The sequence below is a fragment of the Chlamydotis macqueenii genome, chromosome W (assembly GCF_036417535.1).
Source record: "Chlamydotis macqueenii isolate bChlMac1 chromosome W, bChlMac1.mat, whole genome shotgun sequence".
In the NCBI taxonomy this organism is placed as follows: Eukaryota; Metazoa; Chordata; class Aves; order Otidiformes; family Otididae; genus Chlamydotis; species Chlamydotis macqueenii.
Window position 1 is genome coordinate 53,832,097 of NC_141592.1, and position 13,442 is coordinate 53,845,538.

Genomic DNA, 13,442 nt, shown 5'->3' on the forward strand with positions numbered 1-13,442 from the left:
TTTTTCTTCATTTTCAAAATTTACATTTTCTTTAAAACAATATTGTAACTTCTTACTTGCTTTCCCTACAGGTAAAGGAAAGAGATGGAAAAACTTGTACTTTATATTGGAAGGAAATGATGCCCAGCTTATTTATTTTGAAAGTGAAAAACGAGCCACAAAACCTAAAGGATTAATAGACCTTAGTGTTTGTTCAGTCTATGGAGTACATGACAGTTTATTTGGCAGGTAAGCCACTGGCTTTTAATTCTTGTACATGCAGCAGGACAGTTAACTACTAGTTTGAGGCATAAACGAGATATGGACAATATGTCACTAATTAACAAGTTGGCATGGCACAATAACCTTGCTTTTTGACACCTGAGCCCTGCTAACTGTCCATGTGGGTTTTTTTTAGCTTTTGCTGATTGTGAAGTGAAAGCATTGTGACTCTTGGTTCATATTGCATTTTATTCCATATTTGGTGTAGATTGCAAGAGCGTATGTAAACAGATTTAACTGATTAATGTTAACTTGTTAAGCCATGGCAACTTGATTGCTAGCAACTGTTCATAAACAACTTCTAGTAAGAAATTTTATAATTTAGTCTTAAATTTTCTCACGTAATATGATGTGATAATGATTTGACCTTTTGCATTGTCATTTTTCAATATTGTGTATTAATTATTCCACATTTTATATTACAGACATTAAAAAGTCTCTGAAGCAACTGTATTGAGGGTTTTAATCCTTTTGAAGCAATTTATAAGATCAAGAATTTTGTCAGTTCCAAAAGATCTCCATTCTTTTGTTGATAGGTATCAGAAAGCTAAATTAGTTAGGTAACTTTCTGATATCATTGGTAACTAAAATGAAAGAGGTCACATCTTTTTTTTTTTTCATTGTTAATTACAAAAAAATGCGAAGTCCTGTGTTATATGGAAGAAAAAGAAGCATTTACTCCTACACATGTTATTTTTTACTAACAGATAGAAAAATGCATTAAACAGAAGCTCTGGTTATTCCATGCATCTTAATATTTATTAAAAGTATTTAATCAACTTTAAGTCTTTTCACAGAGATAATGTGAAGATAGATGTTTAAAATTAGTGGCATTTCTTAAGCTGCAAAGATCTGGTGTTCCTGCGCCATCTGATTTTTATACACTTCTCAATCATTTTGAAAAATCTATGCAACTATTGGAATGATGAGCCATAGATATGCAAGTACCATTTAAAAAAAATACTGAAATGTTCCTCATGTAAGTTGGCAATTATGCAGAAAGCTTTGGTGTAAACTGTAAACAAGGAACATTTTGGTTAATGGTCACTGTCTGTTAAGCAGCTTCTAAGAAACACTGTACTGTGTGTTAAAATGTAGTTGGATAATAAGTAACACTAAAAGCGTGGGTAGAAGGAGATGATGCATGGTTGTACCTGCTTGGGAAAGCTGTTGGTGAAGAACTGTAGCTGAGACAAAATTCCTCTTATATTTTAAGTAGGTGGTAAAAAACTACCTTTCCCCTCAGAAGTACAGTGAGGGCTGTAGCTTTGCATGTCTTTGGTGATAATGATTTAATTAGCCCCTGACTAATTAGTCCCTGACAGGATTTTTCCTGTTTCCAAGTGTGATGATGCTACATTTTGGTTTTGTTTTTTTTTAAGGCCAAACTGTTTTCAGATAGTAGTTCAGCACTTCAGTGAAGAGCATTACATCTTTTACTTTGCAGGAGAAACTCCAGAACAAGCACAGGTGAGAGTTTTTCTTAGTAAATAAAATTTTAAAAGTATTTTTTTTGTTTTGTAGTGTTTAGTGATATTCTTCTTCTCTAATAGAAAGCAAGCATACCACAGATGGTGGCTATGTTTACATTAGCAGATATTACCACGCAACAGTAGCAGATCTGTAAGGGAAATAGTTGGTGCTGAGAACCCAGCACCTACATTACCTGCGCTTTAGGGATTTTACTTTGGACAAGTTCTAGTCTGGTCCCATGGACTGAACTTCCATTAGGTATTTCTGGAGAATATATTTTGGAGTAGTTCAGTCAAAAAAAAAATTGTTTGCTCTCCAACACTCTTCCATGTAATGAACCAGAGCATGGTAAGTGGGAGTTTTGCTTCAAGAACACGTTCCCGATATGAACTAAGATGCTAATGCAGGTATGCTCACCAGTCAAAATCTGTTGAGCCTTTTACAGTTATTTGTCCTGTGCATAAATTGGTCATTGTTTATAGTCTTAGGCCCTGATCTTGCATGAAAAATAAGGGGTTTTTTTGTTTGTTTTACACTGATACCATTTAGTTATTAGTTCTCTAGCAGTTAATGTTTGCTGATTAAGAATTGTAGGAATGGAGTCTAATTCTCTAAAAGTCACTCACCAATAGGAGAGCATATGGAAGATGTGACAATGTTCTTATTCATTAAATTGTTTTGGTATTCCAGAGCTCTGAAATATACCTGTTGTGTCAGATTTTATTTACGAATGTGTAGTAGGCAGAATATCCTGTCCTGTTTTCTGAACATTTGGTATAATCTGCTTTTGGTTTAGATTTGCTTAACACTTAAGCTGTTCACTGCGTTTATACAGAATATTGGGATTTCTTTTATAAAATTATTCTGGTTCAAGCAAGTCAGATGTTTTACTGATACTTCTATTCTCAGAAGTTACAGCTGTCTGTACCTTGTAACATTTCACAGAAGAATAGTTTTGTGGGTATACTAGGGAAAACTTGATGGATTTCATATACTGTGGTAAATATCAAAGCAGCTGTCCAATGGATTGCACGTTGTCTGAAGTTTGTACAAACCATTAAGTGAATGCAATGTAGAGTGTAGCCTCCTATGCTAGTGTCAGAGTGCATACTATGGTGCATTGCTCAAACTTGCTGCTGTAAGCTTTTGTATTTAAGGGGATAGATTTTCCTGTTAGGAGGGAGAATAAAGATTACTTTGTATCTAGGAAATATTTAGATTAATTTAGAATATTTAGTAGGTTCTATGGTTCTTTATTTGCTTTTCCTTATTTGAATAAGAAAGCAAGCTAATAAAAATGTGATGCATAGTTTACAGTTCTTCATTTTGTGGAAGGTTTTGAAAGCTAAAACTTTACTCCCAAAGTGGTTTACCTGAGAATAGCTGCAATATAGAATGTACCTATATTTTTAAAATGTGGAAGGTAATGTAAAGGGTAAGACTGAAAATGTTTTGTTTTTTTTTTCTTTAATGATATTATTAAATTATACTTTGAGAGTAGGTTGCAGATCTTTGAGCTACACCCATATGAGTGTTAGTCAAAGCCTACATTTTGTGCTTCATAAGAGCTTACAAAATTTGAGGGGAGGGGAGGTGGTGGTGAAAACATGAGAATGAGTCTATATCATATCTTCCACCTTCCAAAGTATGTACTCTGCTTTATTTATTTGTGAGCAGAGAGAATGAGGGTGTAGGTTATACTTTTCAGTGCTTTTCTGTTAATGCTGCTTTGTTTTTTGTTTGAAGCATATGGAGTAAAATATGACTGCAATATAAAAAATAGAGGAGAGAATGATCAGAACAGTTTGACTTGTTGACTGTTATTTTCTCAGAAGCATCCAAGTCTTGCTTAATTTTATATACCATTTTTTATTTAATTCAATATGACTAATCTGGAAAATTGATAAAGGTCACGCTGTATATCAATTAGTAATGCTTGATATTTCTAAAAGATGAACTTTCAGATTTGAAAATGCTTTATTTAATTTTACTAAGAAAGATATGAATTTTCCTTTACTATTCAAATTTTCATACTTTGAATTGCATGCAAGTTGGTTCTTTTTAAGCTAAAGAAACAACTTCAGATACTTCAATGTATTTTTTTTTTTTTTTAGACATATCTGTTCTACTGCAAGAAGCTGAATCTGACTTTTTGTTACGCTGTTTTGTACCTTTCTCTCTTAGGACTGGATGAAGGCTCTGCAGATGTTTTGCAGTTTAAGAAAAAACAGTCCAGGGACATCAAATAAACGTCTACGTCAGGTGAAGCTATATAGATACGAGGGGGAAGGGGAAGGGGGAGAGGTTGTCTCCTTGTTGCAAAATAATGATGATACATCTTAGAACTTTCCTTTCAACAATAGTAAATCCTGCATGTACTTTCTTTTACTTGGAGTTACACAGTACCTTTGTTAAACCAACTAGAATGACTTCCACTTTATTATAATATCTATATACACAAAGAACAAAATGTTTTTAGGCAATTGGCAGATGCTTTGCTAGGTATTAATTTCTGACCACATTTGAGTAAGTGTCAAGAATTCAGCATTTCTATTGTCTTAACTCTTACAATTCAGCAGACTTGACAGACTTATGTCACATGTAACCAAAATACTGGTGTAACTAATATTATTCATTTTTCAGTGACAAATACATGATGAACAGTGATTATGGCTTAATTTCTTTTGGCCTCTTGAGAGTACTGTGGTGGCCAGAATTTCTTTCAGAGGTAAAGGACAGATAGTCATAAATGGAGAATAACAGGTGTCCTGGTTCTGGCCAGGATAGAGTTAATATTTACCTGAGCTGGGTGGAGAACTGAAGCTGGTAGCCCCTATGGCTGGGATAGTTAACTAATTAGCTAACAGCTGGGGTTAATTTACCCAAATTAGCCAAAGGGCTCTTCCATCCCATCTGACATCATGCTCAGTATATAAGTGAGGAGGGTGCTGAAGGGAGGCTCCCTGCTAGTTGGAAGAGACTGGCTGTGGAGATCTGTTGTGAGCTATTGTACTGTATTTGTGTTCCATCACTGTTTTGTTTTCTTCTGTTATTGCTGTTAAATTTACTTTTTGTTCAATCTCAACCCACGTGTTTGGTTTTTTTTTTCCTTCTGGTTTTCTTTTGTTTGTCAAATCTCCTCCTATTCTCTCAGAGAGTAGGGGGAGTGAGAGAGAGACTGCGTAGTCTGGTCCCCGTTGGGGCTGAACTACGACACAGGAATCAAGAATCCCTGGTATCTTTGAATGCTATGAATATTGGAAGTAGCTGTTTTATCAGTCTATGGAAAAATGAATAAAATTGGTTTTTGGGAAATGCAGAATTATTCTCTGGTCAACATTAAAGAAGATTGAATACTTCTGAAGAACCAAATTAAATTAGGTAAATTGATATATGAACTGGCAAAAGAAATTGGGAGCCACAAAAGAGAAGCACCTACAGAGTGAGCATCTGAACTAATTCTATAATTCCAAAAGTAAAGAAAATGTTAGGCTGCACGAAGGAATAGAATAGAAAATAGATGCTATTTAATATTTATGATATTCTCATTTAGGGTACAGTTAGTTTTGATCATCTTGTATCAAAATGCATAAAGGAAATTAGAAAGATATTTTCATTATAGACTGGAATTGAGTAAAAGAATTTCCAAGTAAAAAAGTGTGGGAAGTATTGGACTATTTTGAGAGATGAAAAGTATAAAAAGCATGAATGATCAAGGTAGATAAAATGTATAAAGATCAAAAATCATATTTCACGACTATCTTACAGAAATTACATCAGTTTCAGGGTTTCTTGAACTGTCCTTTGAAACTTCTGGTACTTTGTGCTTCTGGTACTTCAGACTTTTTGGAGCGAGTCCAGAGGAGAGCCACGAAGATGATCAGAGGTCTGGAGCACCTCTCTTATGAGGACAGGCTGAGAGAGTTGGGGTTGTTCAGCCTGGAGAAGAGGAGGGTCTGGGGAGACATTATAGTGGTCCTCCAGTACCTAAAGGGGGCCTACGGGAAAGACGGGGAGAGACTCTTCAGTAGGGCCTGTTGACATAGGATAAGGGGTAATGGTTTTAAACTAAATGAGGGCAAATTCAGACTGAGGAAGAAAGGAAGAAATGTTTTACAATGAGGATGCTGAGACACTGAACAGGTTGCCTAGAGAGGTGGTGGAAGCCCCATCCCTGGAAATGTTCAAGGCCAGGCTGGATGAGGCTCTGAGCAACCTGACCTAGTCAGGGATGTCCCTGCTCCATGCAGGGGGGTTGGACTAGATGACCTTTAAAGGTCCCTTCCAACCCAAACTATTCTATGAATATTTGGTTTTAAATGGAATGTTGACCTGATAAAGTATGATATTTCCTGTATTTGTCTAAAGTAACTCCAATTGATATCAGTAGATATATGATTAAGCTATTAATTGCATACAATGACGAAGTTAGTAAAATATTAGACTATTTAAAATGTGTTTAATGTAAATGATTTCAAAGAGTTCACTTCTCATTTTCTGGAAACTGAATTTTCAAGTGCTATTATTTTGAGAATCTATAGTACAGACTAATATCTTCCTCTTAACAGGGAGAAAACAGTGTAGTGTATTAAACAAGGGAATTTTATGTAATCTACTATAGTTTATAATAGAATAGAATATTTTCAGTTGGAAGGGACCTACAATGATCATCTCTTCCAACTGCCTGACCCCTTCAGAGCTGACCAAAAGTTAAAGAATATTATTAAGGGCATTGTCCAAATGCCTCATAAACACTGACAGGCTCGGGGCATCGACCACCTCTCTAGGAAGCCTGTTCCAGTGTTTGAACACCCTCTTGGTAAAGAAATGCTTCCTAATGTCCAGTCTAAACCTCTCCAGATGCAGCTTTGAACCATTCCCATGTGTCCTATCACTGGATACCAGGGAGAAGAGATCAACCCCTCCCTCTCCACTTCCCCTCCTCAGGAAGCTGTACAGAGCAATGAGGTCGCCCCTCAGCCTCCTTCCCTCCAAACTAGACAAGCCCAAAGTCCTCAGCTGCTCCTCATAGGACACTCCATCCAGCCGTTTCACCAGATTTGTTGCTCTCCTCTCTGGATACATTCAAGGACCTGAACATCCTTCTTAAATTGTGGGGCCCAGAACTGCACACAATACTCAAGGTGAGGCTGCATCAATGCTGAATACAGCAGGATAATCACCTCTTTGGACTGGTTGGTTATACTGTGTTAGATGCACCCCAGGATGCAGTTTGTCCTCTTGGCTGCCAGGACACACTGCTGACTCATATTGAGCTTGATCTGTTAGGAAAGCACTAAATATGTTTTGTTTGGAGTTGTCCATGGCTCTTACTCAAGATACAAGATTTGTCATTGTCCCGCATGACATCCTTCTCTCTAAACTAGAGAGACATGGGTTTGATGGACGGACCACTCGGTGGATAAGGAGTTGGCTGGATGGCCGCACTCAGAGAGTGGTGGTCAACGGCTCAATGTCCAAGTGGAGACCAGTCACGAGTGGTGTCCCTCAGGGGTCTGTATTGGGCCCGGCCCTGTTCAACATCTTTGTCGGTGACATGGACAGTGGGAGAGAGCGCACCCTCAGAAAGTTCGCCGATGACACCAAGCTGTGCGGTGCTGTCAACACGCTGGAAGGGAGGGATGCCATCCAGAGGGACCTTGCTAGGCTGGAGAGGTGGGCCCATGCAAACCTCATGAAGTTCAACCAGGCCAAGTGCAAGGTCCTGCACCTGGGTCATGGCAATCCCAGGCACAAATACAGGCTGGGCGGAGAATGGATTGAGACCAGCCCTGAGGAGAAGGACTTGGGAGTGCTGGTGGATGAGAAGCTCAACATGAGCAGGCAATGCACACTTGCGGCCCAGAAGGCCAACCACATCCTGGGCTGCATCAAGAGGAGCGTGGCCAGCAGGTCGAGGGAGGTGATTCTCCCCCTCTACTCTGCCCTGGTGAGACCCCACCTGGAGTACTGTGTCCAGTTCTGGAGCCCCCAACACAAGAAGGACATGGACCAGTTGGAGAAGGTCCAGAGGAGGGCCACGAAGATGATCAGAGGGCTGGAGCACCTCTCTTATGAGGACAGGCTGAGAGAGTTGGGGCTGTTCAGCCTGGAGAAGAGGAGGGTCCGGGGAGACCTGATAGCGGTCTTCCAGTACCTCAAGGGGGCCTACAAGAAAGATGGGGAGAGGCTGTTTAGTAGGGCCTGTTGCGATAGGACAAGAAGTAATAGTTTTAAAGTAGAGGCAGGTAGATTTAGATTGGATATTAGGAAAAAATTTTTTACAATGTGAGTTGTAGAACACTGGACCAGGTTGCCCAGAAAGGTGGTGGAAGCCCCATCCGTGGAAACATTCAATGCCAGGCTGGATGAGGCTCTGAGCAACCTGATCTAGTCAGGGATGTCCCTGCTCCTTGCAGGGAGAGTTGGACTAGATGACCTTTCAAGATCCCTTCCAACTCTAGCCATTCTATGATTCTATGATTCCAGTAGAATTTTCTATGCATAAAAAAGTTAGTACTTGTAAATATTAATGTCTCATAGTGATGGTTTTAAAATTAAAAAAAAAACTAGTGAAAACTATGGTGCTGGAGGTTTATTTTCAAGTTACTTGAGTTGCACTTAATTTGCCACTCATGCCTATAAAGATCTTGTTCCATTTTTCCTCCCTGCTCTTTCTATATATTTTGTATTTAATATTTATACCTTAACATTAAGGTATGTCGTAGTTCAGCCCCAACGGGGACCAGACTACGCAGTCTCTCTCTCACTCCCCCTACTCTCCAAGAGAATAGGAGGAGATTTGACAAACAAAAGAAAACCAGAAAAAAAACCAAACACACGGGTTGAGATTGAACAAAAAGTAAATTTAACAGTAATGACAGAAGAAAAGAAGACAGTGATGGAACACAAATACAGTACAATAGCTCACAACAGATCTCCACATCCAGTCTCTTCCAAGTAGCAGGGAGCCTCCCTTCAGCACCCTCCTCACTTGTATACTGAGCATGATGTCAGATGGGATGGAAGAGCCCTTTGGCTAATTTGGGTAAATTAACCCCAGCTGTTAGCTAATTAGTTAACTATCCCAGCCATAGGGGCTACCAGCTCCAGTTCTCCTCCCAGCTCAGGTGAATATTAACTCTATCCTGGCCAGAACCAGGACATTATCCACCCCTTATTCCATACCATCTACATCATGCCCAGATCCTACACTTTCTGATTAATCATCAACTTTTTCTTCCTTTGATCTACTTGTATGCATACACACAGATGTAACTCTCTTAGTCCATGGTCCATCCTTTCAAAAGGTCTGTTGAGTTTATCCAATCCATAACTTTGGGCTCCATCTGTCATAACAGTCTCTCAGCATAGGACAGATGACACAGTGTTTCCTCAGGTAGTCTGTCTGGTGCAAGTGACTTAGCAAATTCATAGTCTGCAGAGTGAAGATCTGTTGGTAGGTGCTAGTAGCAAGAGCCAGTTCTGGTTGCATCACTGCTGCAATTTTTCCTATTTTATTAAAGTTCATTCTTTGTTGGTATAAACGATTTTACTATAATACTTTTGACACAACATAAGTCTCTCAGGGCATGGAGCAGGAAGAAGCAAGGAGGGACACATAATAGCTAGATAATGACATACAGTACTATATAGTAACCGACATCAAGCAGTTCAAATTATTGGCTCTTTTCACCTAAAATTAGATCTCCTTGAGGTACACATCGGACTTTCCCATCCTCCTGCATTACCCACCAAGCACACCCAGGTCCTTGAGCAAAAGCAATCCCATGCATGGGTTTGCCTTTGCCCAAGGGAGAAATGACCCAGACTGTCTTCCCCAGTATATTCCTTACATGCACCACAGGGACTTTATCCCCTTCTACAGTATGTAGAAGTTCAGATTGGGCAGGGCCAGCTCGATTGGTGGACCCCCGAGTGTTGACTAGCCAAGTGGCTTTTGCTAAATGTTTATCCCAATTTTTGAAGGTTCCACCACTCATTGCTTTCAGAGTTGTTTTCAGTAGCCCATTGTACCTTTCAATTTTTCCAGAGGCTGGTGCGTGATAGGGGATGTGGTATACCCACTCGATGCCATGCTCTCTGGCCCAGGTATCTATGAGATTGTTTCGGAAGTGGGTACCATTGTCTGATTCAATTCTTTCTGGAGTGCCATGTCGCCATAAGACTTGTTTCTCAAGGCCCAGGATGGTGTTTCGGGCAGTGGCATGGGGTACAGGATATGTTTCCAGCCATCCAGTGGTTGCTTCCACCATTGTAAGTACATAGCGCTTGCCTTGGCGAGTTTGTGGGAGTGTAATGTAATCAGTTTGCCAGGCCTCTCCATATTTATACTTCAGCCATCATCCTCCATACCACAGAGGCTTTAACCGCTTGGCTTGTTTGACTGCAGCACATATTTCACATTCAAGGATAACCTGTGCAATAGTGTCCATGGTTAAATCCACCCCGCAATCACGAGCCCATTTGTATGTTGCATCTCTCCCCTGATGGCCTGAGGTATCATGGGCCCACCAAGCTAAAAATAGTTCACCCTTATGCTGCCAGTCCAGATCCACCTGAGCCACTTCAATTTTAGCAGCCTGATCCACTTGCTGGTTGTTTTGATGTTCTTCTGTTGCTTGACTCTTGGGTACGTGGGCATCTACATGACATACTTTTACAACCAGATGCTCTAACCGGGCAGCAATATCTTGCCACAGAGTGGCAGCCCAGATGGGTTTGCCCCTACGCTGCCAGTTGCTCTGCTTCCATTGCTTTAACCACCCCTACAGAGCATTTGCCACCATCCATGAGTCAGTGTAGAGATAGAGCACAGGCCATTTTTCCTGTTCAGCAATGTTTAAAGCCAACTGGATGGCCTTCACCTCCGCAAACTGGCTTGATTCACCTTGGCCTTCAGCAGCTTCTGCAACTCGTCGTGTAGGACTCCACACAGCAGCTTTCCACTTCCAATATTTTCCTACAATACAACAGGACCCATCAGTAAATAGGGCATACTGCTTCTCATTTTCTGGGAGGTTGTTATATGGTGGGGCCTCTTCAGCATGTGTCACCTCTTCCTCTGGTGGCTTTCCAAAATCTTTGCCTTCTGGCCAGTCTGTAATTACTTCTGATATGCCTGGGCGATTGGGGTTTCCTATTCGGGCCCGCTGTGTAAGCAGTGCAACCCACTTGCTCCATGTAGCATCCGTTGCATGATGCGCAGAGGGGACCCTTCCTTTGAACATCCAGCCCAGCACTGGCAGTCGGGGTGCCAGGAGGAGCTGTGCTTCGGTACCAATCACTTCTGAAGCAGCTCGAACTCCTTCATATGCTGCCAGTATCTCTTTTTCAGTTGGAGTATAGCAGGCCTCAGATCCTTTATATCCCCAGCTCCAAAACCCAAGGGGTCAACCACGGGTTTCCCCTGGTGCTTTCTGCCAGAGACTCCAGGTAGGGCCATTCTCCCCAGCTGCGGTGTAGAGCACATTTCTTACCTCTTGCCCTGTCCGGACTGGCCCAAGAGCCACCGCATGAACAATTTCTTGTTTAATTTGTTCAAAAGCCTGCTGTTGTTCAGGGCCCCATTTAAAATCATTCTTCTTTCGGGTGACTTTATACAGAGGGCTTACAATCATACTATAATTTGGAATATGCATCCTCCAGAAACCCACAACGCCCAGGAAAGCTTGCGTTTCCTTTTTGTCAGTCAGTGCAGCCATAGCTGTTATTGTGTTGACTATATCTATTGGAATCTGACGACGCCCATCTTGCCATTTTATCCCCAAAAACTGTATCTCTCTTGCAGGTCCTTTCACCTTACATTGTTTTATGGCAAACCCAGCTTTCAGGAGGATTTCAATTATTTTCTCCCCTTTTGGAAAAACTGCTGCTGCTGTGTTGCCCCATACAATGATGTCATCAATGTACTGCAGGTGCTCTGGAGCTCCACCCTTTTCCAGTGCAGTCTGGCTCAGCCCATGGCAGATGGTGGGGCTGTGTTTCCACCCCTGGGGCAGTTGATTCCAGGTGTACTGGACCCCCCTCCAAGTGAAAGCAAACTGCAGCCTGCATTCTGGTGCCAATGGGATTGAAAAGAACGTGTTGGCAATATCAATGGTGGCATACCGCTTGGCTGCCTTGGATTCCAGTTCATACTGAAGTTCTAACATGTCTGGCACAGCAGCACTCAGTGGTGGTGTTACCTCATTCAGGCCACGATAGTCCACTGTTAACCTCCACTCTCCACTTGATTTTCTCACTGGCCATATGGGACTGTTAAAAGGTGAGTGGGACTTGCTGATCACTCCCTGGCTCTCCAGCTGATGAATCAGCTTATGGATGGGGATCAGGGAGTCTCGGTTGGTGCGATACTGCCACCGGTGCACAGTTGTGGCAGCAATTGGCACCTGTTGTTCTTCAACCTTCAGCAACCCCACAACAGAAGGATCCTCTGACAGACCAGGCAAGGTGGACAACTGTATGATTTCCTCCACCTCCAAAGCACCTACACCAAAAGCCCACCAATACCCTTTTGGGTCCTTGAAATATCCCCTTCTGAGGTAATCTATACCAAGAATGCATGGAGCATCTGGGCCAGTCACTATGGGGTGCTTTTGCTACTCATTCCCTGTCAGGCTCACTTCAGCCTCCAATACAGACAGCTGTTGGGATCCTCCTGTCACTCCAGAAATACAAATGGGTTCTGCCCCTTTATAGCTTGAGGGCATCAAGGTACATTGTGCACCAGTATCCACTAGAGCTTTATACTCTTGTGGGTCTGACATGCCAGGCCATCGGATCCACACAGTCCAATCAACTCTGTTATCCCTCTCCTCCACCTGGCTGGAGGCTGGGCCTCTCTAATCCTGGCCCCAGTATTCATCATTCATTTCTTTTAAATATGCATGAGAGGTCCCTTCAAGAGGGTCAGAACTAAAGCTATTCCTTCTACTCTGCCTATTGGAGACTGGTGCAACAATTTTCCGGGGAGAACTTCTATTTGCAATGGTTTTTCCACGCAACTCACGTACCCGTGCCTCTAGGGCGGAGGTAGGCTTCCCATCCCACTCCCTCATGTCCTCTCCCTGGTCACGCAAGGTAAACCACAGGGTACCTCGCCGCATAAACCATCTCTCTTGAGCAGGGAAACGTTTACTCCTAATAGCTGAAATATTGGCCCGTACCGGTGGGGAATGGGACATATCTGCTTTGAATTGCTGGAACTCCTGGGACAGTTTCTCCACAGCCAAGACACAGGCCCTTAGGGAGGAAGACAGGCTTTCCTCGTACTGCCAGAGTCGGCCAGCCAGTTCATCCACTGTTTCTTCCTCTCCATCTTTCTAGGTCATAACTGCCAATGAGCTGGCATATGATGATGGTGCACTTCGAACAAACTTCGACCACATTTGTCATGTGCACCTGACTTCATCTGGATCCTTAGGTAACTGATCATTGTCCAGGTCATCATAAATGACCTCCGGCACAGCTAATTCCCTCAGGTACTGGATACCCCTCTCCATGGTGGCCCACTTGCCTGGGTGACACATTACATCCTCCTTGAAAGGATACCTCTCCTTCACACCTGACAGGAGTCGCCTCCAGAGGCTGAGGGCTTGTGTCCCTTTTCCAACTGCTTTGTCAATGCTTGCTTCTCTAGAAATGGATCCCAGTTGCCTAGCTTCTCTGCCTTCTAATTCCAAGCT

The 13,442-nt window shown here is 41.9% G+C and overlaps 1 protein-coding gene across 1 annotated transcript in view; it reads left to right on the top strand.

The window, feature by feature from the left end:
• LOC147596817 (ras GTPase-activating protein 1-like) overlaps positions 1-13,442 on the top strand; it is a 96,278-nt gene that overhangs the window by 47,534 nt on the left and 35,302 nt on the right. Inside the window, exons 10-12 of the mRNA XM_086769652.1 lie at positions 72-228; positions 1,644-1,731; positions 3,919-3,996. Of these exons, the coding sequence (XP_086625778.1) occupies positions 72-228; positions 1,644-1,731; positions 3,919-3,996 (323 nt within the window). The remainder of the gene's footprint in view (positions 1-71; positions 229-1,643; positions 1,732-3,918; positions 3,997-13,442) is intronic.